General features: G+C 46.4%; 1 protein-coding gene across 3 annotated transcripts in view; it reads left to right on the forward strand.

Moving 5' to 3' along the window:
* RAB11FIP4 (RAB11 family interacting protein 4) overlaps positions 1-24,004 on the forward strand; it is a 219,287-nt gene that overhangs the window by 48,636 nt on the left and 146,647 nt on the right. For all 3 annotated transcript variants that reach the window (XM_080994562.1, XM_080994564.1, XM_080994563.1), the window contains exon 2: positions 23,140-23,227. In XM_080994562.1, coding sequence (XP_080850688.1) covers positions 23,140-23,227 — 88 coding nt within the window. The remainder of the gene's footprint in view (positions 1-23,139; positions 23,228-24,004) is intronic.

Raw genomic sequence — 24,004 nt, forward strand, 5'->3', positions numbered from 1 at the left:
AGAAATTTGGCCACCAAGGAAGGTATAGCTCTAGTGGCGTTATTCAACAAGTGTAAAACCTGGTTTTCTCCGGGTAGGAAGCTGAATTGACATAAGAGTGGGTTTATAAAATTTTGTCTAAGCTCTGCATAAGAAGGGCAAGTCAAGAGAATGTGTTCGGTGGACTCAACCACACCCATGGCACAATGACAGGTTCTCTGGGCGTATGGTACTCCCCTGTACCTTCCCCACAATATCGCAGAGTCAAGGACATTTAATCTAGCCGCTGTAAGAAGTCTACGGTATTCCACATAGTGGATTTCTGCAAGGTAGGGGGCTGGTATGGTCCGATAAATCTGGTCCCCTAGGAACATCCCTGGTTTTACCTGGGCTATGTCCTCTTGTCTGGCAATGTCACTCAGTCTCCGGGAGATCACAGCTCTAGCTTGATTGTACGTCATGGACTCAAAGTAAAGGAGAGACAATCCGCAGGATTGAACCTCATTAATGACCTCCCTTTCCCACGATGATTGGAAATCGTCCCTCAATATCAAGGGGGCAATACCCACTGGTTTAAAACAAAGCTTGAGCCATAGCCAGAGCTTCGTCTTCAAGGCCACATACCGTAGAGCTTGCCAACCGACCTCTAATCTCATAACCGCACCCGCTACTGAGGGGGGAATCCTAAGGATGGCTCTAAGGAATCGCGTTTGGATAGAATCCAGTTTCAAAAAATCTCTACGGGAGCCTAAAGAGATGCCCACCAAAAGAAGGGGGAGGACTTTCATTTGAAAGAGTCTCAAAGCTATCTTGATTGATTGGGCCTGATTCTTAGCATATAGAGATCTAATCTGGATGGCTGCTTTAGATGCGTTAGTTGTTATGTAGTCTCTATGGGCCAGAAAAGACCTATTTGACCGTATTACTTGTCCCAGATATTTAAAGCAGTTAACCTGCTCTAGGGGGATCCCGTTCATCGACCATCGATGGGAGTCTCGGTCGGGCAGAGAAGACCATGATCTTGGTCTTAGCATAGTTGGGTTGGAGCTCATGCTGATCACAGTCAGCTGCGCGAACCGAAGAGGGAGATCCCGGGTCCGTGCCTGCCTTAAATGAGGCAAGCCACACCCCAATTGGCTGGCTCAGGGGATGATGCGGCCCGAGGATTCCCCTGATCGTGAGGGGCTGGAAACCAGCCTCCACGTGCGTGTTGGGGGCACGAGCCCGCAATCCCACCTCCTCCTGATGTCGGAAGTGGCTTTGCATGGCTGTGCTTGTACAGGAATCTGATTGCTTCCTGTCTCTCATTTCTACCCCCTTGATTTGTTTGATTGAGTGGAACTCGGCGAAACGAAGTGAGAGCACTTGTTTTAGCCTTGCCGCGCTACCTGTAAATGCTGCGGTAATGCCATTATTTCTGCTCTCCCAAATTCTCTACAGTGAGAGCTTGTAAACATGCAGCGTAAAGGAGGCTACATGCTGGCAGTGAGCTGGGATTAATTTATCAGAAGGCACAGAGAAATGGATCTCTGAAATGAACATGCAGATGGATGCAGTAGACTGTTTTAATTTGTTTAAGTTCTTATTTATACTTTTCATGTTTATACTTTTCATTAATTTTGCAATCATTTTAACGTTTCAGAGTTTGACTTCCTTCCCTTCCCCCTCTTTCTGCAGTTCCTTAAATTTATTTTTTCATATTTTCTGCATATCCAAATTCATTTAATTTACTCACTTAATTATCTATTTTAAATATATACTCTTATGAAACTGCACGTTATTACAATAATCCTGCCAATGTTTTTATCTGTTCGCAATTTATCTGCAAAAATTCAATAAACCATTTCCATTCTTTTATAAAAAGTTTCTTACCTTGATTTCTTCTGGTAAGTTTTGCCATTTCTGCATATTCCATAAGTTTTTTTATCCATTCTTTCTTTGCTGGGACTTCTGCTTCTCTCCATTTTGGGGCGAGTAGCATTCTTGCCGCTGCAGCAGCATACATAAATAAATTTCTATACAATTTAGGTAGTTCTGTCCCTATAATACCCAAAAGGAAAGCTTCTGGTTTTGGTTTTTCCCAATGGTTATTTTTAACCAGGCCTTTGGTTGATCTGATTTACGTCCTATGCCCTTTAAAAATGTGTTTTGTTTTGGGAGGCTATTGGGTTGTTGTTTTTATTTTTATAAGGTATTTTGTGGTTTTATAGCTTGATTTTATTCTGTGAACCACCCTGAGACCCCTGGGTATAGGGCGGTACATGAATTCAACAAATAATAATAATAATAATATATTGGCCCTACCACCCAAAATCATCATCCGATGAGTAGTAGCAGGCTAAAAAGCACATCGACCAGGGCTCCTGAAGGTGGATGCTTCTTGAAGCCGTTATTCCTGATCGCTGTTCCGCTCCTTTGCACTTGGGGGCACGCAACCTTCCTTCTGATGCCGAGGGATGGTTTATGGGAGTTGTGACTTGAATTGCAGGATGAAATTGCGCTGTCAAAGTTCAGGAGAAACCAGCTGCTTCACGCCTAGCTATGCAGAACCCAAAATGCTCAGGCGGTTAGGGAGAATTCCTCTAGCTATCGTTGCTGAAAGCTTATTGCTTGAGCTGATTACTAGTGGAGAAAGGTGCAGATATGAATGACTAGTGTTGGTTCTCAAGAGACAATGCAATAATGGGGGGTTTAAGGTAGCTGTGGGTTTATCGCACCAGTTAGTTATGAAACATGAAGTGGGTGGGTATGGGATGGGCATTGCACGTAATTCATCTGGTCCTTTGCACAATTGCAAACTATTGATTACAATACCCTTTAAGTGGCAGATACCAAAAGAGTAGCCCTGTTAGTCTTTTACAGCAAAAACAAAGAATCAGTGGCCTTCCACTCCCATCAACCCCAGACAACAGGGCTAATCTAAGTTCAAAATGGGGTCTGAGCTGCAAAGCTCAGACATTCACATGTGGTCAACTTGGAGGCATGATGAAGAAAGAGAGAGATACTTGGGCAGGAAGGAAGTATGTTGTGTTACATCTTCCTGCCAAGGCAGATAAAGGAAGTGATCTCACTGGAGTTCTCTCTAGCAAATTTTGTAGGAAAGCTTTGTGAACCTCAGCCCCTTCATGTGCCTATCTGGCCAAACATGAATGGCTGGTTTTACCGCAATAATGTCCCACAACAATAGCAAAAATGGCTGGATTCTAGACTAAAACCCTATGCTCACTTACCTGGGAGTAAGCTTCCTTGAACCCAATAGAGCAGGCGGTATTCAAGATGGTACCCTCCAGATCTCACTTGCTGGATCATCACCTTGTCATAGTGAGTAGGCTTGCATCTTCCTATGATCCTTGTGAGTGAAGCCGTCGGGAGTCTCGTACTCCCAGCAGGGTCACCCAAGGCGGTAAGGTCAAAGGAGAGGAGCTAGACAAAGAATGAACCAAGAAGTCCTCAACGGCAGAGCAGGCGGAAGATAGCAAGCGGTATGCTGCAATGGCTGTGAAGGCGGATGAAGGCTGCAGCAGATAAGAATCTACTGGTCATCGTGATGACTCATGCCATCGGAATAGCGCCTTACTGTGAAGACTGTGCGTTGGTCAGTGTGCCCTGATCTATACACATAAAACAAATTCACGCACAGGCGTCTTCCCAAAAAACCATCCCAAACCCAAAAAAGTCCCATGGCGATTGGCAAATGGTAACAAGGGCAGGGCCGTGAAATCTGGAAGCCCCTAGCACACGGGTGGTGGATAGAGATTCAGTCGTTCTGACTCAAGGAATGAGACAGTTGAGCAGCTCGGCAGCTGTATCCATGACTGAGTAGTCCTACTTAGGATCTACTCTGCTCACCCTGAAAAGGGGGAAGGTCTAGAAAAGGTGCCCTAAGAGGAAGACATGCTTGGCAAACCCTCACCATGATCAACTCTCACCCGGAAACCTATGTCCCCACTGTGGAAGGACGTGTGGATTCAGAATTGGCCTCCACAGTCACTTATGGACTCACTGTTAAGACCAGGATTATGGAAGAGAATCTTACTCGGCTGCAAGTGATCGCCAAAGAAGAAGAAGGCCCTCCAGATGTTGTTTGACTCCCACTATCTCCACCCAGCATGACCACTGGTTGGGGTAATTGGGTCTGTAATCCAACAGTGTTTGGAAGGCACCAAACTGGCATGCTGCTGCAACAGGGCTTAGTTCTGTGTAGATATGTAGGACTGCATTTCAGGGTACCAAGTGCTTTTTAACACCATCACTTGTGAGTAGGTCCTCTGTTGTCATATGCCAAACATGTGCAGCTCCCCAAATGCGTAGCTTTGTGGCAGTGCAGTTTTGTGCTGGAAGAACTTCAGTCAGACTCCCAACTCTTCAGTCAGTTCAGTCCTTTACTGACAGGTCCAAAGGGTGAAGGCAGTTTCACTATACAGTGGTACCTCGGGTTAAGAACTTAATTTGTTCTGGAGGTCTGTTCTTAACCTGAAACTATTCTTAACTTGAGGTACCACTTTAGCTAATGGGGCCTCCCGCTGCCACCACACCGCCGGAGCACAATTTCTGTTCTCATCCTGAAGCAAAGTTCTTAACCCGAGGTACTATTTCCGGGTTAGCGGAGTCTGCAACCTGAAGCGTCTATAACCTGAAGCATCTGTAAACCGAGGTACCACTGTATTCACTATCTACAGCTTCCACTAGATCCTTAGTAGAAGGTGAATGCTTCAAATGCAAAGCAAGTGCAACTCACAGCACAGCGTTCAGTATCAATATGACGGAGCTTCCTTGCAGCGAAGCAAAGAGGCAATGTACGTTGTTGTTTAGCCGTTTAGTCGTGTCCGTCTCTTCATGACCCCATGGACCAGAGCACGCCAGGCACTGCTGTCTTTCACTGCCTCCTGCAGTTTGGGCAAACTCATGCTGAACACTGTCCAACCATCTCGTCCTCTGTCGTCCCCTTCTCCTTGTGCCCTCCATCTTTCCCAACATCAGGGTCTTTTCCAGGGAGTCTTCTCTTCTCATGAGGTGGCCAAAGTATTGGATCTGTCCTGCCAGTGAGCACTCAGGGCTGATTTCCTTCAGAATGGAGAGGTTTGATCTTCCTGCAGTCCATGGGACTCTCAAGAGTCTCCTCCAGCACCATAATTCAAAAGCATCAATTCTTCGGCGATCAGCTTTCTTTATGGTCCAGCTCTCACTTCCATACATCACTACTGGGAAAACCATAGCTTTAACTATACGGACCTTTGTTGGCAATGTACAGCCCCCTCTTAATATACCCAAGAATGACCACACCCTCGGCCAGTTGCCAGATCACAGTGACCTACTTGGCTGGTTGCCAGGTCACAGTGACCTTCAGACACTAATCACAAGACCTGCAGGTGCAAGATAAATGAAGCACGGGCACCAGATTTTCCTTAAGGGCAATTAAAGGAACCTCAATATAGTCAAGCTACAGGAGATAAACAGTACTGTGTCACTGCTGTTCCACCACCAGCACTTAGTTGCATTTGGACATTCTATAAATTTGGAGGCAAAAGCGAGTGTATTAATAGCTGAGCTGGTTGGCAGAGCGAAGCCTCAAGTCAAATTGACACAGCACGCTAATTCACTTCCCTTCCTTGAAAGTTGGTGGCATCAACAGTTGCCACTCACGTGTCAGATCCATTTTGTGTCTGGCAATTATCCCTGTCAAAGCTGGTGGTGTTTACTGCCTGTTTCCTTTTGGATGCCCTTCCGATAGCGGTGAGGTGAAGATTAAATGTCCTAGCTGCAGGCTCTGAAAGGTTAAGTGTCTCCTCCTTGAGCTAAGTGGAAGATTGTGCATTTAAGGACGTGTTTCTGTGTCGGTGGCTGTCATCAAGAAGCTGAAAATTTTTCCCTCCTGATTGAGGGTCTTTCTTAGGTCATCCTATCTGGGATTTGTTTTGTGACTGTCTGAGAAGTTGTATTTCTGAGCTGTTTTCATGGAAATGGAGCTACGTGCTTCAGATGAAAGCAAAATGTGGGGCTATCTTGTGGGGCCAGACCTAAAATTGTGGTGGCCACTTGCACAAAAAATAAGAAGCCAAAGAAAAGGGCATACATTGGCCTAAAACCTGCATGTGCTAGTTTACAGCTATAGATGCACATTTAGACAGTGCTATAATGAAAATCAAAATACAATACAGTGGTAGCTCTGGTTATGTACTTAATTCATTCCGGAGGTCCGTTCTTAACCTGAAACTGTTCTTAACCTGAAGCACTACTTTAGCTAATGGGGCTTCCCGCTGCTGCTGTGCAATTTCTGTTCTTATCCTGAAGCAAAGTTCTTAACCCGAGGTACTATTTCTGGGTTTGTGGAGTCTTGCAACCTGAAGTGTATGTAACCTGAAGCGTATGTAACCCGAGGTACCACTGTACAGTCATACTTTGGATCTCGAACGCCTTGCGAGTTGAATGTTTTGGCTCCCAAACGCTGGAAGTGAGTGTTCCGGTTTGCAAACGTTCTTTGGAACCCGAACGTCCGACGCGACTTCCGCTACTTCCAATTGGCTGAAGGAACTTCCTGCAGCCAATCGGAAGCTGCGCCTTGGTTTCCAAACATTTTGGACTTCCAAAACGGATTCCATTCAACTTCCAAGGTACCACTGTACAGCGACCAAGTGACCTGGGTGCCTATTCAGTTACCTGCCTTGGTGTAAACTTTTTATAGGTAGGTGCAAGACCCTCCCTGATTATGGATCCTTAGGAATCTCCTCTGACAGCCCTTCAAATTGAGGACTGTAAAATAGACATCCTGGTCAGGTAAAATCGCTGGAGGGGGAATAGCACAGAGCAGGAAGGATGGAAGAGACTCACCCAGGGGGCAAGTGTGTTGCTGTGGATTACTGGGAAGGAAAAGCAATGGGGAGGTTGTTGTGGTGCACATGCACTGATAGAACCACTCTGGTGCTCTCACCCATGCGCCCACACCTTGCCAACCTCCCCACTGCCTTGCACTCAGGGCCATAGCTAGGGAGTGGCGAGGTGGGCCCCTGCCAGGGACACAGGCGAGGAGGGTGCAAACTCGGCTAAAAATATGTCCATAAATATGTCTAGAAATAAAAATATTGGCTATTGCCTCATAAGAAAAGGTTTTAAATAGAGGGTGAATTGAATGGGTGGTGGTGGTGGGTTTGGAGGAGAGGCGGAATGAAGAGCGACCATATTTTTCGCTTTATAGGACGCACCCGACCATAGGACGCACCTTGTTTTAGAGGGGGAGAACAAGAAAAAAAAATCTCCTCCTCTCTGCGCAGCGCCCCTTCAGCGAAGCGGCAGGAGAAACAGAGCCCCTTCCATTTCTCCTCCCACTTAGCTGAAGGGGCGCCTGTGCCTTAGCTGAAGGGGCACCTGCCCTTCAGTGAAAGGAACCCGAAGCCTCCGGAGTGCAGCGGGAACTCCGGAGGCTTCGCCTTGCTATCGCTGAAGCCAAGGAGCCTGCATTCGCTCCATAAGACGCACACACATTTCCCCTTAATTTTTGGAGGGGAAAATGTGTGTCTTATAGAGCGAAAAATACGGTAATTTGTCCATTGGGGGGGCGCAATCTGGACAGTTCTGCCAGGGGCTCAAGATCACAAACTACGGCTCTGTTTGCCCTTCATCTTCTTCCTCTCAGTAAGTGACAGTAACATACCTGACAGGAAGCTAACATGCCTCCCCTCACTGAACAAGCTCCTCAGTGCTATTTTTCTCGAAAAAGAGGTGCCCGAACTCAGTATGAACACTTCCCACATTCTCACAGAATGGCAATAGCACCCAACTGAGAGGTGCCGGAACTGAGTTTCTCTGTGAGTTCCCCTTGGGGGAGGGAAAACCCTGAAGCTACTTCTAGTTGAGGGGCTTGGCCTGGGCCCCTCAAGGCACCAAATGCACAAGCGAGGAAGGCTACATTTGAATCCTGGCCCTGACATCCCCCACCTTTGGTGCAGAGCAAGGTGTTTAGCCAAAAATACAGGCAGGCAATGAAGAAATAATCATGTGTGGCCCAAAACCTGAGAGGGGAAGGGGAGTATTGCTCTGTCCCCTGCTTGGCACTCCTGCTTACATCCTCTTGGCTGATAGAGTGCTCTTGACACCCCTTGCTGCTGCTTCTGTTTCACAAACCAAAGAGCTTTCTGCATTTGGTGTTTTCCACCTGCAAAGCAGAGTTTGCTCCCTCCAAAGCTTGCTTTCTCCCCACCCCCTCATGTTGGCACAAAAGAGCTGTGGTATATCACTGCTGCTTATTACAGTGTGCAAATGAACAAGTGATTTAGAGAGAGTTGGGGAGGGGAGCAAATTTCACCTCATATCCTCATCAGAGGCGTTGTTCCAAATTTATTTTCAGCTTTCCTGGTATTCTGTTCTCTGCAGGGATTCCTCTTTTAAGAAGGGAAAAAAAGGGGCTTAAGTCAAAGCGATGGCCTCGCTGCTCATCCCATTGTGGGGAGGAAGGTGACTCTGCTGGCTGACTCCATAACTGGAGCATACTCATAAAGCTTTCACTCTACATTAGAAGGGTGGTATCAGTAGTAGCTGCTTGCCTTATTCTCGCTGTGCTGCAGCCTTTCAAGTCACAGAATCAGCCATTAAGTTGCAGTCGCCATCTCATACCTGCCAACATTTCTCCAATGAAAATAGAGATGTCCTCTCCGATGAAAATAGGGATGTTCTATGTCATACCCTCCAATATTTCTCCAATGAAAATAGGGATGTCCTAAGGAACAGTGGGACATTCCAGTCCCTGACCTATGGCTATGCTGACTGGGGACCGGAATGTCCCGCTTTTCCTTAGGACATCCCTATTTTCATCAGAGAAATGGAGGGTACCGTAGGACGGAATTCTAAACTGGAAGATGTCTGGTGAATGACTCTTTGAGGCAGGGCCGTCTTAACTGTAGGTATTAGGGGTGCAGGGCATCCGGGCACCGGGCTCTCAGGGACACCAGGCCAAGAGTCTGGGGCCTGAGAGTTGGAATCTGGGGAAGAGCCAGCCCAGCTCTGGCACGAGTTTGGGTGCAAGCAAGATAGTGAGGTGCTGAGGTGGCTGGCTCCATCCTCCTGTGCACCTGGGATTGGGGTAGGGCCATGGAGAGGCACGCCCAGAGCGTGCTGCCCTCCCGGCGAGGTGAGCCTAGCGCCGCCGCCTCAAGCTCCTCTGTGCCCTGCCCTGCCCTGCCTGCGCACCTCAACGGCCAGCCCAGAGCATGCTGCCCCCCCCAAAAGGTTGACAACTCTGGGCAACCTGGGGGGAGCGCCGGGCGGATTTTTGCACCCCGGCACCACATATGCTTAAGACAGCCCTGCTTTGAGGTTAGTTTTATATTCATGGCACTTTTTAAATAAAACAATTTTAAAGGTTGATTTGGAGCCAAAGAACAGTATAAAAATAAGCAAACATTTGCTGTGTTAAAGCATTCCAACAAATCAAAGAGTACTCCTCCCCTCTACGTATCTCATCTTGTAAAAGTATCTCGGACATAACTGGAGTCAAGGGAAGAGTTTCAGTCTTGTAGATTCTAAGTAAAGATTGCAAAGATACAATATATTTCAATACAAATTAGATAGGCACACACATCCAGCAACCGCAGGCCTGTTTTTCCAGTCTAGATGAATTTTGTTACCGTCTTCAGCATTCTCAGCAACGTGTGCTCTGCACCAAGAGGGATACTCTAATCAAATTTAAGATGCCATTGCTCTGCAGTGGATCTTATAAATCATGCAAGAACCTTTCAAACTCCATCCTGGGGAGAATTCTATGTGCTTGATTTCATGCTACAGAGAAAATTCCAGCTAGGTGCAAGCAAACTATATGTGAAAAATCCTCTCCTAAGAAATGCTAATGGGGTAGGGCCAAGGGATAGTTTGACCTTCTTAGCTGTGATATTTGTCTGACTTCCTTCCACCTGCTAAAACTGTTAGGAGCATGGTTCATAGATGCCTCCAGAGTGGAAAGGTGTAAAACAGACAGTGAGAAAAGACACTAGGGTCAAAAAAGAGAGAGAAAGGGACCAACAGCCAAGATTCGTGCAGTGAAATAAACATTAGATGCATGGGAGACTTATAACATCCAAAAAGTGAAAAAATGTAAACGCCCTCGGTCCAGTATACCTGAAGGAGCATCTCCACCCCCATCGTTCAGCCTGGACACTGGACAATGTTGCCCCCATCATTCAAAAGAGGGGGAAAGAAGGTCCAGGTTACTACTGACCACTCAGCTTGATGCCGATACCAGAAGAGGTCCTAGAACAGGTCAGTTTGTGAGCCCTTAGGAAAGGATGCTGTGATTACTAAGACCCAGCATGGGCTTCCCAAAAACAATTTGTGCCAGATAAATCTCATTTCTGTTTTGATAGAGTTACAAGCATGGTGGATCAGGGGAACACTGTGGATGCAGTGTATCTTGATTTCAGTAAGGCTTTTGACAAGTCCCCCATGATATTCTTGTGATTTGGATATGTGTGTGTGTGAGAGAGAGTGGAGAGAGAGAGAGAGAGAGGGAGAGAGAGAGAGAGAGAGAGAGATTTCCACAACACACATACTCTTTCTCTGCATGCAGAAAGTTCCAGGTTCAAATTCCCAGCATCAGGTAGGGTTGGAAAAGACCCTTATCTGGAGTCCTGCAGTCACTACTTAGAATCATAGAATCATAGAGTTGGAAGAGACCACAAGGGCCATCGAGTCCAACCCCCTGCCAAGCAGGAAACACCATCAGAGCACTCCTGACATATGGTTGTCAAGCCTCTACTTGAAGACCTCCAAAGAAGGAGACTCCACCACACTCCTTGGCAGCAAATTCCACTGTCGAACAGCTCTTACTGTCAGGAAATTCTTCCTAATGTTTAGGTAGAATCTTCTTTCTTGTACTTTGGATCCATTGCTCCGTGTTCACTTCTCTGGAGCAGCAGAAAACAACCTTTCTCCCTCCTCTATGTGACATCCTTTTATATATTTGAACATGGCTATCATATCACCCCTTAACCTCCTCTTCTCCAGGCTAAACATGCCCAGCTCCCTTAGCCGTTCCTCATAAGGCATCGTTTCCAGGCCTTTGACCATTTTGGTTGCCCTCCTCTGGACACGTTCCAGTTTGTCAGTGTCCTTCTTGAACTGTGGTGCCCAGAACTGGACACAGTACTCCAGGTGAGGTCTGACCAGAGCAGAATACAGTGGCACTATTACTTCCCTTGATCTAGATGCTATACTCCTATTGATGCAGCCCAGAATTGCATTGGCTTTTTTAGCTGCCGCGTCACACTGTTGGCTCATGTCAAGTTTGTGGTCAACCAAGACTCCTAGATCCTTTTCACATGTACTGCTCTCAAGCCAGGTGTCACCCATCTTGTATTTGTGCCTCTCATTTTTTTTGCCCAAGTGCAATACTTTACATTTCTCCCTGTTAAAATTCATCTTGTTTGTTTTTGCCCAGTTCTCTAATCTGTCAAGGTCGTTTTGAAGTGTGATCCTGTCCTCTGGGGTGTTAGCCACCCCTCCCAGTTTGGTGTCATCTGCAAATTTGATCAGTATGCCCTTGAGTCCATCATCCAAGTCATTGATAAAGATGTTGAATAAGACTTGGCCCAAGACAGAACCCTGTGGCACCCCACTAGTCACTCTTCTACTTGAGAATGTAGACAGGAGGGAACTTGATGGATCAATGAGATGATCACGATAGGGCAGCTTGCTATGTTCTCTGTGTAGCTGAGGAGCCCACCAAGATGATAGGTATATGAATGTGATGGTCTTCTCATCTTTGTCTCCACCACCTGGTATTCAGAATTATACTGTCATCCATGCATGTCTCTAATTATTTAGAAGCCATCTAAGTGGCTACATGGCTGTGAATTCTACCAGTTATTACACGCCATGCGATGGAGTACATCCTTTCATCACTCCTAAGCCTCCTGTCAATCAGCTTCACAGGGCGACCTTGAATTCTAGTATTATACCCCGTCCCTCTCTGTGTCATGGCATCTTCTCCCTCCACATCCCTCTGGTCTCTCAGGGAAACTTTTGAACTGCTGATCTTAAAACGCACTACCCACAAGTCAAGCCAAGATTTATTTTATTCTGCTTTCACATTTTGAAAGAGGCACAGCAACGTAGCTGTCAACTTACAGATTTGAAAATAAGGGACCAGCAGCCAAAATAAGGGATTTCCTTTCCCCCCACTGTGTGCCCCCGCTCCAGACTGACGTTTTCCCCGGCAAGGGGATTCCGATTCCGAGCACAGGTATGTTCAACTTCTGAGCCCCTCCGAGCCAAAGGCAGAAAGCCCAGCCAGCAGCCAAACGAAGCCTCAAGCGGTGGTTCCCACAGTGCAGCAACTCAGCAAAGGGGATGCAGCAAGGAAAACCACCGTCACCTCTCCGCTGGGAAGCGCTGAGCAAAGGCGAGTCCCCAGGCAATGCAGTCGATTTGATCGGCACAAGGCATGCAAGCTCAACCCCCCAGTCATTCTTAGACTCCTTATTGGGTGAGCAACGCAGCCAAGCAACACAGTTGGAGCCTCCCTCCTCCCTGGCTGGCAGGGAGGGAAGGAGAGGAGCTGCTTCCTTTGAATCCCGGGAAGTTTAAGGGACATCATCAATAAGGGACAGCAGCGTGACACGGCGCTGGGATAAGGGACTTTCCCACCAAATAAGGGACTGTTGACAGCTATGCACAGCAATTACCCCAGAGGACGCTTCTGAAGGTATTATTTACTGATGTGCATCTCTTCTTACTGGGTTCCCTAATCCATTTATTTCATCCCCACAGAACCAGTTCTGCCTGTTCTAGGAATGGCTGGGGCTGTTCAGCAACGTTTGGAAGGCCACAGTGTGTTCACACTTGATGAGAGACAACAGCTCCAGCTCTTGGGTTCAGAGTGTCTCTCTGTCCCTTCCTGCTGGATCCTGCCCACAGCTCCATTTCCTAACCCATCAGAGAGGCCTGCTGTCACTTGCAGTTTACTGCTAAATGGCCTCGGTCCTGTATACAGTGGTACCTCGGGTTACATACACTTCAGGTTACATACACTTCAGGTTACAGACTCCACTAACCCAGAAATAGTACCTCGGGTTAAGAACTTTGCTTCAGGATGAGAACAGAAATTGTGCTCCGGCGGCACGGTAGCAGCAGGAGGCCCCATTAGCTAAAGTGGTGCTTCAGGTTAAGAACAGTTTCAGGTTAAGAACGAACCTCCGGAATGAATTAAGTACTTAACCCGAGGTACCACTGTACCTGAAGGAGTGTCTCCACCCCCATCGTTCAGCCTGGACACTGAGATACAGCTCCAAGGGCCTTCTGGTGGTTCCCTCATTGTAAGAAGTGAGGTTACAGGGAACCAGACAGAGGGCCTTCTTGGTAGTGGCACCCGCCCTGTGGAATGCCCTCCCTTCAGATGTGAAGGAAATAAGCCGCTATCCTATCTTTAAAAGACATCTGAAGGCAGCCCTGTTCAGGGAACTTTTTAATATTTAATGCTGTATTGTTTTTAACACTCTATTGCGAGCCGCCCAGAGTGGCTGGGGAAACTCAGCCAGATGGGCGGGGTATAAATAATGAATTATTATTATTATAAGATCCATTCACATTGGCGCCCTTGATGTATATTTCTTTTTTCATCTCCCTTCCAAAATCTTTTGTATTGATTTAAGAATCTTTCGACTTCAGTGGGGAGCTCCTCCTCTGACTCCCCCACAACCCTCTTTGATGAGCCGTCCATGTAATTCTGTTTTTTTAACTGCTCCCCAAAGGCACTGCGAGGTTCTCTTTTGGCCTTTGACTTGTCGTCCGCTTCTTCATCTTCAGATCTACGCAAAATCAATTACGGGCCTCCTGCTGGCTTGTTAACAAAATCTACCACTCTCTGCTATTAATTGAACAGAGAGGAAAGGCGCCATCGGGAAGCCTGGCCACACAGAAGCCTCTCAATAGCTGTCCCTTAAAAGCTTGGCTAGCCTCAAGACTGCAGCAATATGTGGGATGATGCAGAGAAATGCACCCCCCCCATTCCAACCCCCAGCCAAAAGCAGGTTGAGCTGAGGCTAACCAAAGCATATTGTTCCCTTCTTCAGACACAGCTGAAGATCACAATAAATTATCTTCTCCTTGCATGCCTCGCTGTCAGCCTTTGATCAGTGACCCGTGATAGTTCTGCTGCATCAGTTATAACTTTGCTTCGCTTTGATATTCGAAGGATCTGAGTGTTGAGCTGGGCAGTCCTTGCTTCAACTCTCGCCCTAGCTGCCAAACTTACTTGGTGGCCTCCACCATCCCCAACCAGTGGTGGGTGTACCACAGGGGCAGTTGCCCTGGGTGCAAAATTGTTAGAGAGCGCAAAATTTCAATATCCATTGCTGCATCAATACAGCTGTGACCAAAGAATTGCTTGCAGCTTTCTCCCTGCATTCTCTCAAATCCAAACTCCTCCTCTTCCTCTTCTTCTTCTTCTTCTTCTTCTTCTTCCTCTCCTCTCTCTCTCTCTCTCTCTCTCTGTGTGTGTGTGTGTGTGTGTGTGTTATCTTGTTCCCGCCTCCTCTATAGGTTTGCCATATGTATACATGAAGGTCTGAAGAGGGCAGTAATGAGTCACTCATTGTATCAGTCAGTGTTGTGGCTGTGGTTTCATCTTAGGCCACTCTGATAGGTAGCCGCTCTCTAAGGACTTAGAACATGGATGGGGAACTTGGGAGGTCCTTCAGATGTTCTTGGCACTTCAACTCCCATCAGCCCCAGCTAGCATGGCTCAGGGATGATGGGAGTCTTAGGCCAGTGTTTCCCAAACTTGTGTCTCCAGCTGTTTTTGGACTACAACTCCCATCATCCCTAGCCAGCAAGACCAATGGTCAAGGATGATGGGAATTGTAGTCCAAAAGCAGCTGGAGACCCAAGTTTCGGCAACACTGCCTTAGGCAGAGGTCTTCCACGATCTTGCTACCTGAAATCCTTTTAAGTGGAGGTGCCAAGATTATTCACGCAAAGTCCTGATGGGATGTGAAAATCCCCCAAACACAGAATAGATGGAGAAAGTTTCCAGTGTCTTAATATATGTGAAAAGTCTGCTTTTTGTTGTTGATTTTCCTTGTGCCAGAAGCTTGAGAAGGCTGCTTGCTAGCTGGCAGCTGCTTCTTATTGCATGTTCAAGTACGTTATATATCTTAGGGAACAAAAGGAGTTCTGTGTCGTGCATCCTGATTACTCAAGTGATGCTCTTAACCTTTTACAGGGCCATAAATAACACTGGTAGCCCCATAGCCTTTCGCTATTACATAGACGTCTGATTAATTGTCTCTAGTGTGCTCCGCTGAGTGGGGAAAGGAAGGCAAAGCTGTGATTTCTTTCCAAAACAAAGAGAAAGGATGGGTGACGCCGCTAACGCCAAACAGATAACGAAATTATGGATTCACTTCTACTGCCGTGTTGTTGTTGAGCATTTTATGACCTGCGTCATTTGAGTTGTAGAAAAGTGAGGTGTGAATGTGTTCTGTAACTCAGCAAATGGCATAATATTGGCAGGGACTCAATACAGAGAGAGTAACATGGATTCTACTTGTGCCATTCCTTCTAAATGGGGTTTCCCCACAGGCATCTGATTGGCCACTGTGAGATCAGGGTGCTAGGCTAGATGTGCCACTGGCCTGATCCTGCAGGCTCTCCTTATGTTCCTATGGTTATGCAGCCAAACTGTTACATTCCCAAGGTGAACATTCATTCATTCAATTGATTGATTTTTTTTGTTTGATTTTTTAAAATTAAATTTCTGTTTTACATTTTAGAATATTCATTTATGCAATCTTAAAATATCAATGACTTTTCCCTTCCTGTCTTTCCATGGTTCATTTTGAACAACATAAATCCTTGCATATTTAATATAAACTAAACCATTCAGTAAACCAAAACTTATGTACGCTGTTGAATTTATCTTAATGCTGCCCACATTTTCAGATAAACACAATTTTCCTCCATATATTCAATAAACATTTTCCAGTGTTCTTTAAACCTATGTTCTTCTTGTTCTCTTATTCTATATGTTAGGTCCACAAGTTTCGCATATTCCATCAATTTAAGTTGCCATTCTTCTTTGGCTGGGACTTTGCTCATTTTCCATTTTTGGGCTAACAAAACACGAACTGCAATAGTGGCATACATAAATAACAAATGATTGATTAATTGATTGATTTTTAACCTGCCCATCCTCCCAAAGGAGCCCAGGCAGGGTGTCATAAAAAGAGCTTTGATGGATCAGACCAAAGGTCTCTCTATTCCAGCATTCTGAAATGCTGGAAGCCCATGAACAAGACATGAGTGCAATGCTGTTGTTAACTGGTAGCTGCTATTTATAGGCATGCCCCTCTGATCTCGAAGGGTAGTGTACGACAACCCTAGTAACTAGCCATTGATAGCCTTTCTCCTCCATGAATCTGACTACCCACGCCCTTTTAAATCCATCCAAGTTAGGAGCCATCACTCCAGCTTCCAAGTTAAAGGTAAAGGTTAAGGGACCCCTGACCGTTAGGTCCAGTTGTGGCCAACTCTGGAGTTGCGGCGCTCATCTTGCTTTATTGGCCGAGGGAGCTGGCGTACAGCTTCCGGGTCATGTGGCCAGCATGACTAAGCTGCTTCTGGCAAACCAGAACAGCACACAGAAACGCCGTTTACCTTCCCGCTGGAGCAGTACCTATTTATCTACTTGCACTCTGACATGCTTTCGAACTGCTAGGTTGGCAGGAGCAGGGACCGAGCAACAGGACCTGTCTCGGGGATTCGAACCGCCTACCTTCTGATCGGTTTAACCCACAACGCCACCCGTGTCCCTAGGAGTCAAATACCACCGGTACATCATTCCCCGCTTCCCTTTTCCTAAACCCAGTTTCTCTTCCGCCTCTTGAATAAGCAGTCTGCCTAGCATTTATTAGCAGCGATGGTGCAGAGGCAGAGTCACTCCCTGAAGGGAACAAACTGCTGAAGCTTTTGCCCTGTAGTGCTTTCAAATTCATTTGGGTTGGCTGTCACACAGCAGCAAGTGTTGCTTTGGGTGCCACCAGCCTCCTCTTTTATGAGGGACCCCCCCAAAAAAAACCTACTTCCAGCTACTTGCCAGAAGCACACCGGTCACATACATTCAACACTGGGAGGAGGAAAAGCAGAAGGAAACCCTGTGGAGGAGTGGGGGCCAAGCTCCAGCGGGGAAGCCTTTTGGAATCTATGACACAGCCAATATGTGCTGTGAAAGCAAACCCTGCAGGCACAAGAATAAGCTGTCAGGGAGGTGACAGTCCAGAAGGCTGGTGGCCTAGCAGGAAGCTGGGGTGGGGGCTGGAATTTGCTGCTGAGGCCAAGCATTGGGTTGTCAAGCCCAGAGCTGAAGCTTCTGCTTGTAGCTTGAAGCCAGCCGAATGTTTGGGACTACAACTTCCATCAGCTCCAGTCAGCTCAGACTGATGGGCATCATCAGGGCCGGATTTAGGTTTGATGAGGCCCTACACTACTGAAGGTAATGGGGCCCTTTATATTTCCAGCTGTCCTTTGTCAACAACAAATTGCCGCTGTTTTTTTGTGTTGAATATATGCTATATGGTAATTTATGGACCTAATAGGTATCTAAAGCCATTTTTTCACATAACAAAATATGTATTTATCAAAGTAATTGTTGAACTGAAATACAATTAAGAAGTATGTTAATAGTGAAATACAATTAAGAAGTATATTAATAGTGAAATAATTATTAAGCTATAACTGAAAATGATTTTTTACGCATAACAAACTTAATAATGCAAACACATTTGCATTTGGCAATAACAAAACTTCCTTTAGAAACACAATTTACAAAGACTCATAATCTAGTCTCTAGAAACTTGCTATAACATGAAATAAGCATAGACATAAATATATGGTGCAAACTACTAATAATTATAAATAGAAGAATGTAGGCCCCCTATATATAGAAATGAGCAAACCAGTGAAATTTTAGGGAGCAGGCTAGCAGGCGGGGCCCATCACTTACATCATAGGAGCCTACACAACACAAAACACTGTTGCTGTATGTAGGTTTTATTTTACTTCTTTTTTATCTTATTTTGGAAATGTACATCCAGTTTCTTTTTCTTTATTTTTTTTGGGGGGCCCCAAGAGAGTGGGGCCCTAAGCTATAGCTTGTTTAGCTTATACATAAATCTGGGCATCATAGTCCAAAACATCTGGAGGGTACCAGGTTGATGAAGATACCTTTAAGCAGCAGTACAGATAGATAATTTTATACACCAGACTTAATGGCCCAATAGGGGAGTCCTGGAAGACTATTGGTGTGAGAGACACAAACCTCTCTCTCTCTCTCTCTCTCTCTCTCTCTCTCTCTCTCTCTCTGCCTGTATATGTTCAGGCAGGTGAAAAATGGGAGCAGTATCGCAGACAGGGGACCTGGTGAACTGAAGTTCTGTAGAAGAGAGATCAAAGTCCAGCCTGGGCTCCCCTCCAGGTTTGAGTGGAACCTGTGCTGCTCCTGCTGTTCAGTTTGCTGCTGTTTCCTGCACATGGGAGATTTACTGCTTTTGTTGCAGCACAAGCATGTCTATAATTCACTAACATAAGCCGTCTGAACATTGGAAAACTAGGACACCAAGAAAGTTTGTCTCCATTCATTCTTATACTTTTTATTTTATTTTTTAAAAAAAGTTTTTATTTTTTTTAAAAAGGATCTGGGTCACTGGTACAGAATGCTTGCCCTTGGTGCATGACCTGACAAATTCTTTTAAACTGACAGCTGTCCGTGGTACTGAATTGTGATTGTGTTCTGCTATGAGACTAATGATCATAAATTTCACACACAGAGGCACATGCTGTGTCACATTCTGAAGGAATATGAGCTAAATATTAGTGTTATGTTTGGGTTGTCAGGGAATGGTCTGAAGACGAGGACTGGGGAATGCATTCTGTGGCAGGCCAGCTTCTCTCCGATGGAGAGCTGGAGGGGGAAGAGTTGCCCCCCTTGTCCACAGCATGTTCAGAAGCAGAGAGAGAGTCAGAAGCTGTAGGGAGGAGTTACCCAGTTTCAAGATAATGACAAGGGAACCAGAAGGGAGGGCGCAGCTAGCCAAGATGTCACTTGAGAGTAGGGGTGACTTTCCCCCTCCACGGACTCGGAGGTCCGAATGTATCAGAGAGCAAAGGAGTCAGAGGGAGGGAGAAACTTCCCATTGGCGCCTAAAATGCTGCAGAAGTCAGAAGGAGGATTTAGAGTAGCCAACTGCCCTTTGTGTGGTGAGCTGTGTGCTTGCAACATGATGCTGTAATAAAAGGACTATAAATATATCAACTATTCATTCATTCTTATCTGTGAAGTTACCAAAGGGTTTGCATTGAAGCTGCAGGAGGGTTTGCATTGACTGCTGTTCACGTTTGCTGCCAAATGCAAGCTATCCTGCTCGGGAGCTTTTGGGGGGGGTGTCACATAAAATGCAAGCTTGTCTGTGCCAAACGACACTAATTATTCCTCCCTCCCCATTGGACATTGCAATGGTCTGATCCAGGAAAGCATTGCTCATCTCTTGCCTCTGGCACTATTTGTATCTAACAGCATAATTGCTACACACGGCTGCAGTGTGTGTCTTACTCGGCCGTGTATCTAGATGATCATAACTGCCTCCCATCAAATGCTCAACGCGCCTGCCGTAGGGATTGAAAACATCCCATTTCTTCGATATTTCTGTGATTCTTTTGCTGAAGGGGTTTACCATAAAGTCATCAGGAAGGGCATCATGCCCAATGACCGTACCAGACTTGAGCAGTATCTCCGTCCCCTGTCCAGATTAAGACACCGGGAAAATAAATGTGCAAAGCACTCCTCCTCATTGCTTTATCTGAGGGCTGGTTTTTTAAAAAAATGTGTGTGGTGGTTTTGCTCACATTTTTAAAACTGGAAAACTGAGAATCTAGGTCATGTCTGTATTCAGCAGCTGCCTATGCCTTAAGCTTGGCTTTTTGCTCTGTGGTGAAATGTTCATGCCCGCGGTTCTTCCTTTCAGAACCTCAGGAGTGGGAGGCAGTTCCATGCCATTCCAACTTGTGATGTTTTCATTATTATTTTCAGCTGAGGATCCCTGTTTTCAGTAGAAATCTCCCATTGGCCCTCCTTTACGCACTGTGGGCCTTTCAGTAATGACACAGGGCCTAGACCAGCAGTTGCGTGGTGATTCCCGCCTCCCCCCATTGGAATAAATAAAGACACAGGTCACCATTGGTTAAGGTTAATGGGCAAAAATTGGCCACAACTTTATTGGTTACAGGTAAGAGGACCAATGCCTAAAGCCAATACCACTATCAGACTATCCGGCTTCAGCCTGTTAGCATGAAAACCGGAAAGGGTTAACACCAGCAGGGGGAGCCCTGGGATGCACATCACTAGGAACTCCCCCAGGGGTCACCGCTCGGGGGCATGCTTTAGGCCCTGGCCTCCATAGGTTTCGGACAAGGCAACGCCCCCTGGAATCCTTTACTGGATTACCCTTAAATATTTGGGGGAGGTGATGGCGCTCCCCCCAACACATCTACATAATAATACCCCTACCAATGCCTAACCGCCATAACCAAGAGATGTTGTGACGATTTGCTACGAGGTAGGCGAAAAACCAAATGGCCAGTGCCAATTTGCCAAGTGGAAAAAATTCCTACCAGGCCCCTTAACGGCGAGTAACCAAAGTCCATAGCAAGGTCAGAAGAAAAACCTAAAGGATGGGTGGATGGGAGGGTGGGAAACTGAATCCGATGCGAGGGCAAAAAGGGGAGATCCCGGGGCCGCGCCAGCCTCAAATGACCCAGGCCACGCCCCCGGAGCCAGCTGATTGGCTGGCTCCGGGGCTGACGCGGCCCGAGGATTCCCCTGTTCGCCCTCCTTATGTCGGAAGTGGCTTTCTCAACCTGTGGGTCCCCAGATGTTGTTGGACTACAACTCCCATCATCCCTGAGCTCTGACCTTGCTAGCTAGGGGTGATGGGAGTTGTAGTTCAACAACATCTGGGGACCCACAGGTTGAGAAAGGCTGGTCCCATCCCCAAAAGAAGCTTCACAGCAAGGCTATATGGTCCAGTATCTGCAGGTGAAGCTGTTTGTTCACAGGACTTGCGGCCCCTTCTCAACGTTATCGTCATGCTGTTAACTTGCACCTTTTCAGCCCGAGGGCTGCATTCTCTCTCAAGGAATGTTTCCTGGGTGGTGACCAAGGCAAAAGTGGGGCAGAGCAATGAATGTAAATTTTACCTTTATAAAGGTAACAACTGTCGCATCAGGAGAGGCAGACCAGGTCTTCTCCCAAGGCGACATTCGCACACAGCATCTCCTGTTGCTGCACAGCCCAGGGCGACTTCCTGCCAGGTCTCATCTGCCCCCTCAAGATTGGCCTAGGACCCTCGTACCTACGGGACCACCTCTCCCGGTATGCCCCACGGAGGACCTTAAGGTCCATAAATAGCAACACCCTAGAGGTCCCAGGCCTTAAGGAATTTAGATTAGCCTCAACCAGAGCCAGGGCTTTTTCAACTCTGGCTCCGGCCTGGTGGAACGCTCTGTCTCATGAGACTAGGGCCCTGTGGGATCTGATTTCTTTCCGCAGGGCCTGTAAGACAGAGTTGTTCCACCTGGCATTTGGCTTAGAATCAATTTGATTCCCTCCCCCTCTTTCTTTTTTCCTTCTCCTCTTCTGAAGAGGCTGCATCTTAATGTTTTAATGCTGTATTTTAGTCTTGTTTTTTAAGTTGTATTTTAATCAACTTGTTTTTATTATTGGTTGTTAGCCGCCCTGAGCCCGGTCTTGGCTGGGGAGGGGAGGGTATAAAATAATAATAATAATAATAATAATAATAATAATAATAATAATAATAATTATCCCAACGGACATGGGGGGGGGTCTGTAGAGGCCTCAGCCCCATAGAGTTGGTGCACCTGCCCTGAGGCTTTCATTTTAACCAAGTGCATCTCCCACAGATCAAACATAATGCAAGAGGGTGCTCTCTCCTCATATCCTCATAAGTAAGCGGCAAAGCATGCCAGCATGAACAAATGATGCCAGGTTAAAATGTTTTTTATTACCTGGGTTATGAAGGCGCCCTAAAGACGTTAAAGCAAAGATTATGGGATAATACACACAGTGACTTGTGATCTCGATCACACACAGTCTGTAGTCCGCTGGCAGTAGGAGTACAATATGGGCATGTCTTTAAGTTAACACCTTACATTAAAAACCTGACAGTACCAAATTATTGAAGGTTATTCACCAAAACTAGACTAAACGTCTTTCCTTCTGCAGTGTTGGATGGCAGGTTGAGAGGAGTTCCCTACCAGGACAGACTTTGCTCGTGTGCTCAAGACATCGATTCTATAAAACATATTTTGCTGCACTGTGCATTCCAAGAGTAAGCCAGGGCTGAACTGATATTACCATTGCTGGGACCTTTCCCGGGAAAATCAGAGGCTCACTATGTCAGGTTCCTATTGGAAGACCGGACAAAGTCTAGAACATTAGCAGTGGCGAAGTTTTTATCGGTGGTTGCAAGAACCAATGATCCCTATCTTTAAGTCTGAACAAAATGTTTAACCTGGAGGTAAAAGGTAAAGGGACCCCCTAACCATTAGGTCCAGTTGTGGCCGACTCTGGGGTTGCGGCGCTCATCTTGCTTTATTGGCCGAGGGAGCCGGCGTACAGCTTCCGGGTCAAGTGGCCAGCATGACTAAGCTGCTTCTGGCAAACCAGAGCAGCGCACAGAAATGCCGTTTACCTTCCCGCCAGAGCAGTACCTATTTATCTACTTGTACTTTGATGTGCTTTCAAACTGCTAGGTTGGCAGGAGCAGGGACTGAGCAATTGGAGCTCACCCTGTCGTGGGGATTCGAACCACCGACCTTCTGATCGGCAAGTCCTAGGCTCTGTGGTTTAACCCACAGCGCCACCCGCGTCCCAACCTGGAGGTAGGCTGTCTGAATTGTGCATTGCTTTGTAATGATTTGTTGGGTCTCTGGACCGTATTAAAGATTGTTTGATTGAAAATGTTTTGAATTCGCATTCTGTTCCCTCTGGACTCCTCCTTTTCGGGTGAGACTAAGACAAGAGTTGAATCATCCTTAGGATGTGCTAAGCTGTTGTAAGTGTTGCATATTCTCTAATACTTTCTTTATTTTATTTATTTGTTTTAGGTGGAAAAATTTGCCAAATACTTGGATCCTAACGATCTAGGCAAGATCAACTTCAAAGATTTCTGTCACGGAGTGTTTGCCATCAAAGGTAGGCATCATTGTCGTTCTTTGCCTCCCCAAAATCTGCTCCAAGTGGTTGAGAGAAGCCCAGGAACAGATTTGAGGGGTAAGAGGGAGGAGGGGAAGTTCTGCTGCGCAAGTGGAAAACCTTGCAAAAATGGTACAACTTTGCTCCGTGCAACCCTGTGTGCCCACAGCATAAGCTGCTAAAACAATTGTCTGTTTGGCAGAGCGTTCCCTTAACTTCAGAATCGATGGTGCTGCTGCTCAGCTTCTACCTAGTGGAAAACGCCTCCCCTGATTGCAAAGTTGTTAGTGTCCAAAATCAATTGAGGGCAACTGGGTAATCTGAGAACGGCTGTGCGAGTGTGTTTATTGGTGGTGACTTTGCGTTGTACAACTTTGAGTAACAATTATGAGATAAACGCTGGGATCTGGCATGCTAGGAATGGGTTCCCAAACCTCATTGCTGGAGCATGTCTGCGGGCCTTAAGAGGAGCTAAAATGACTTGTAGAGAAAAGAAAACAAGTTACTCTGTTGGATGCACCCCTGCTACTCAGCAGAAGGCCTGAGCAGTATTGATTTGCCCCTCTCAGTCCCAACAAAGAACATCTCTGCGATTTCTTGTTGCAGCAGATGTTATGGCTGGCAGGCAGGCACAGGGCCTGAGAAGCATCACCATTCCTTAGAAAACACTGCCAAACTTCAACTGGGCCCAAACAGCACCAATTGTCTTGTTTGTTTGTGGGCATAGGGTCTATCTCACCAACACACACACACACACACACACACACACACACACAC

The sequence above is a fragment of the Podarcis pityusensis genome (genome assembly GCF_964106645.2).
Source record: "Podarcis pityusensis genome assembly, chromosome: 2".
NCBI classification, from domain to species: Eukaryota; Metazoa; Chordata; class Lepidosauria; order Squamata; family Lacertidae; genus Podarcis; species Podarcis pityusensis.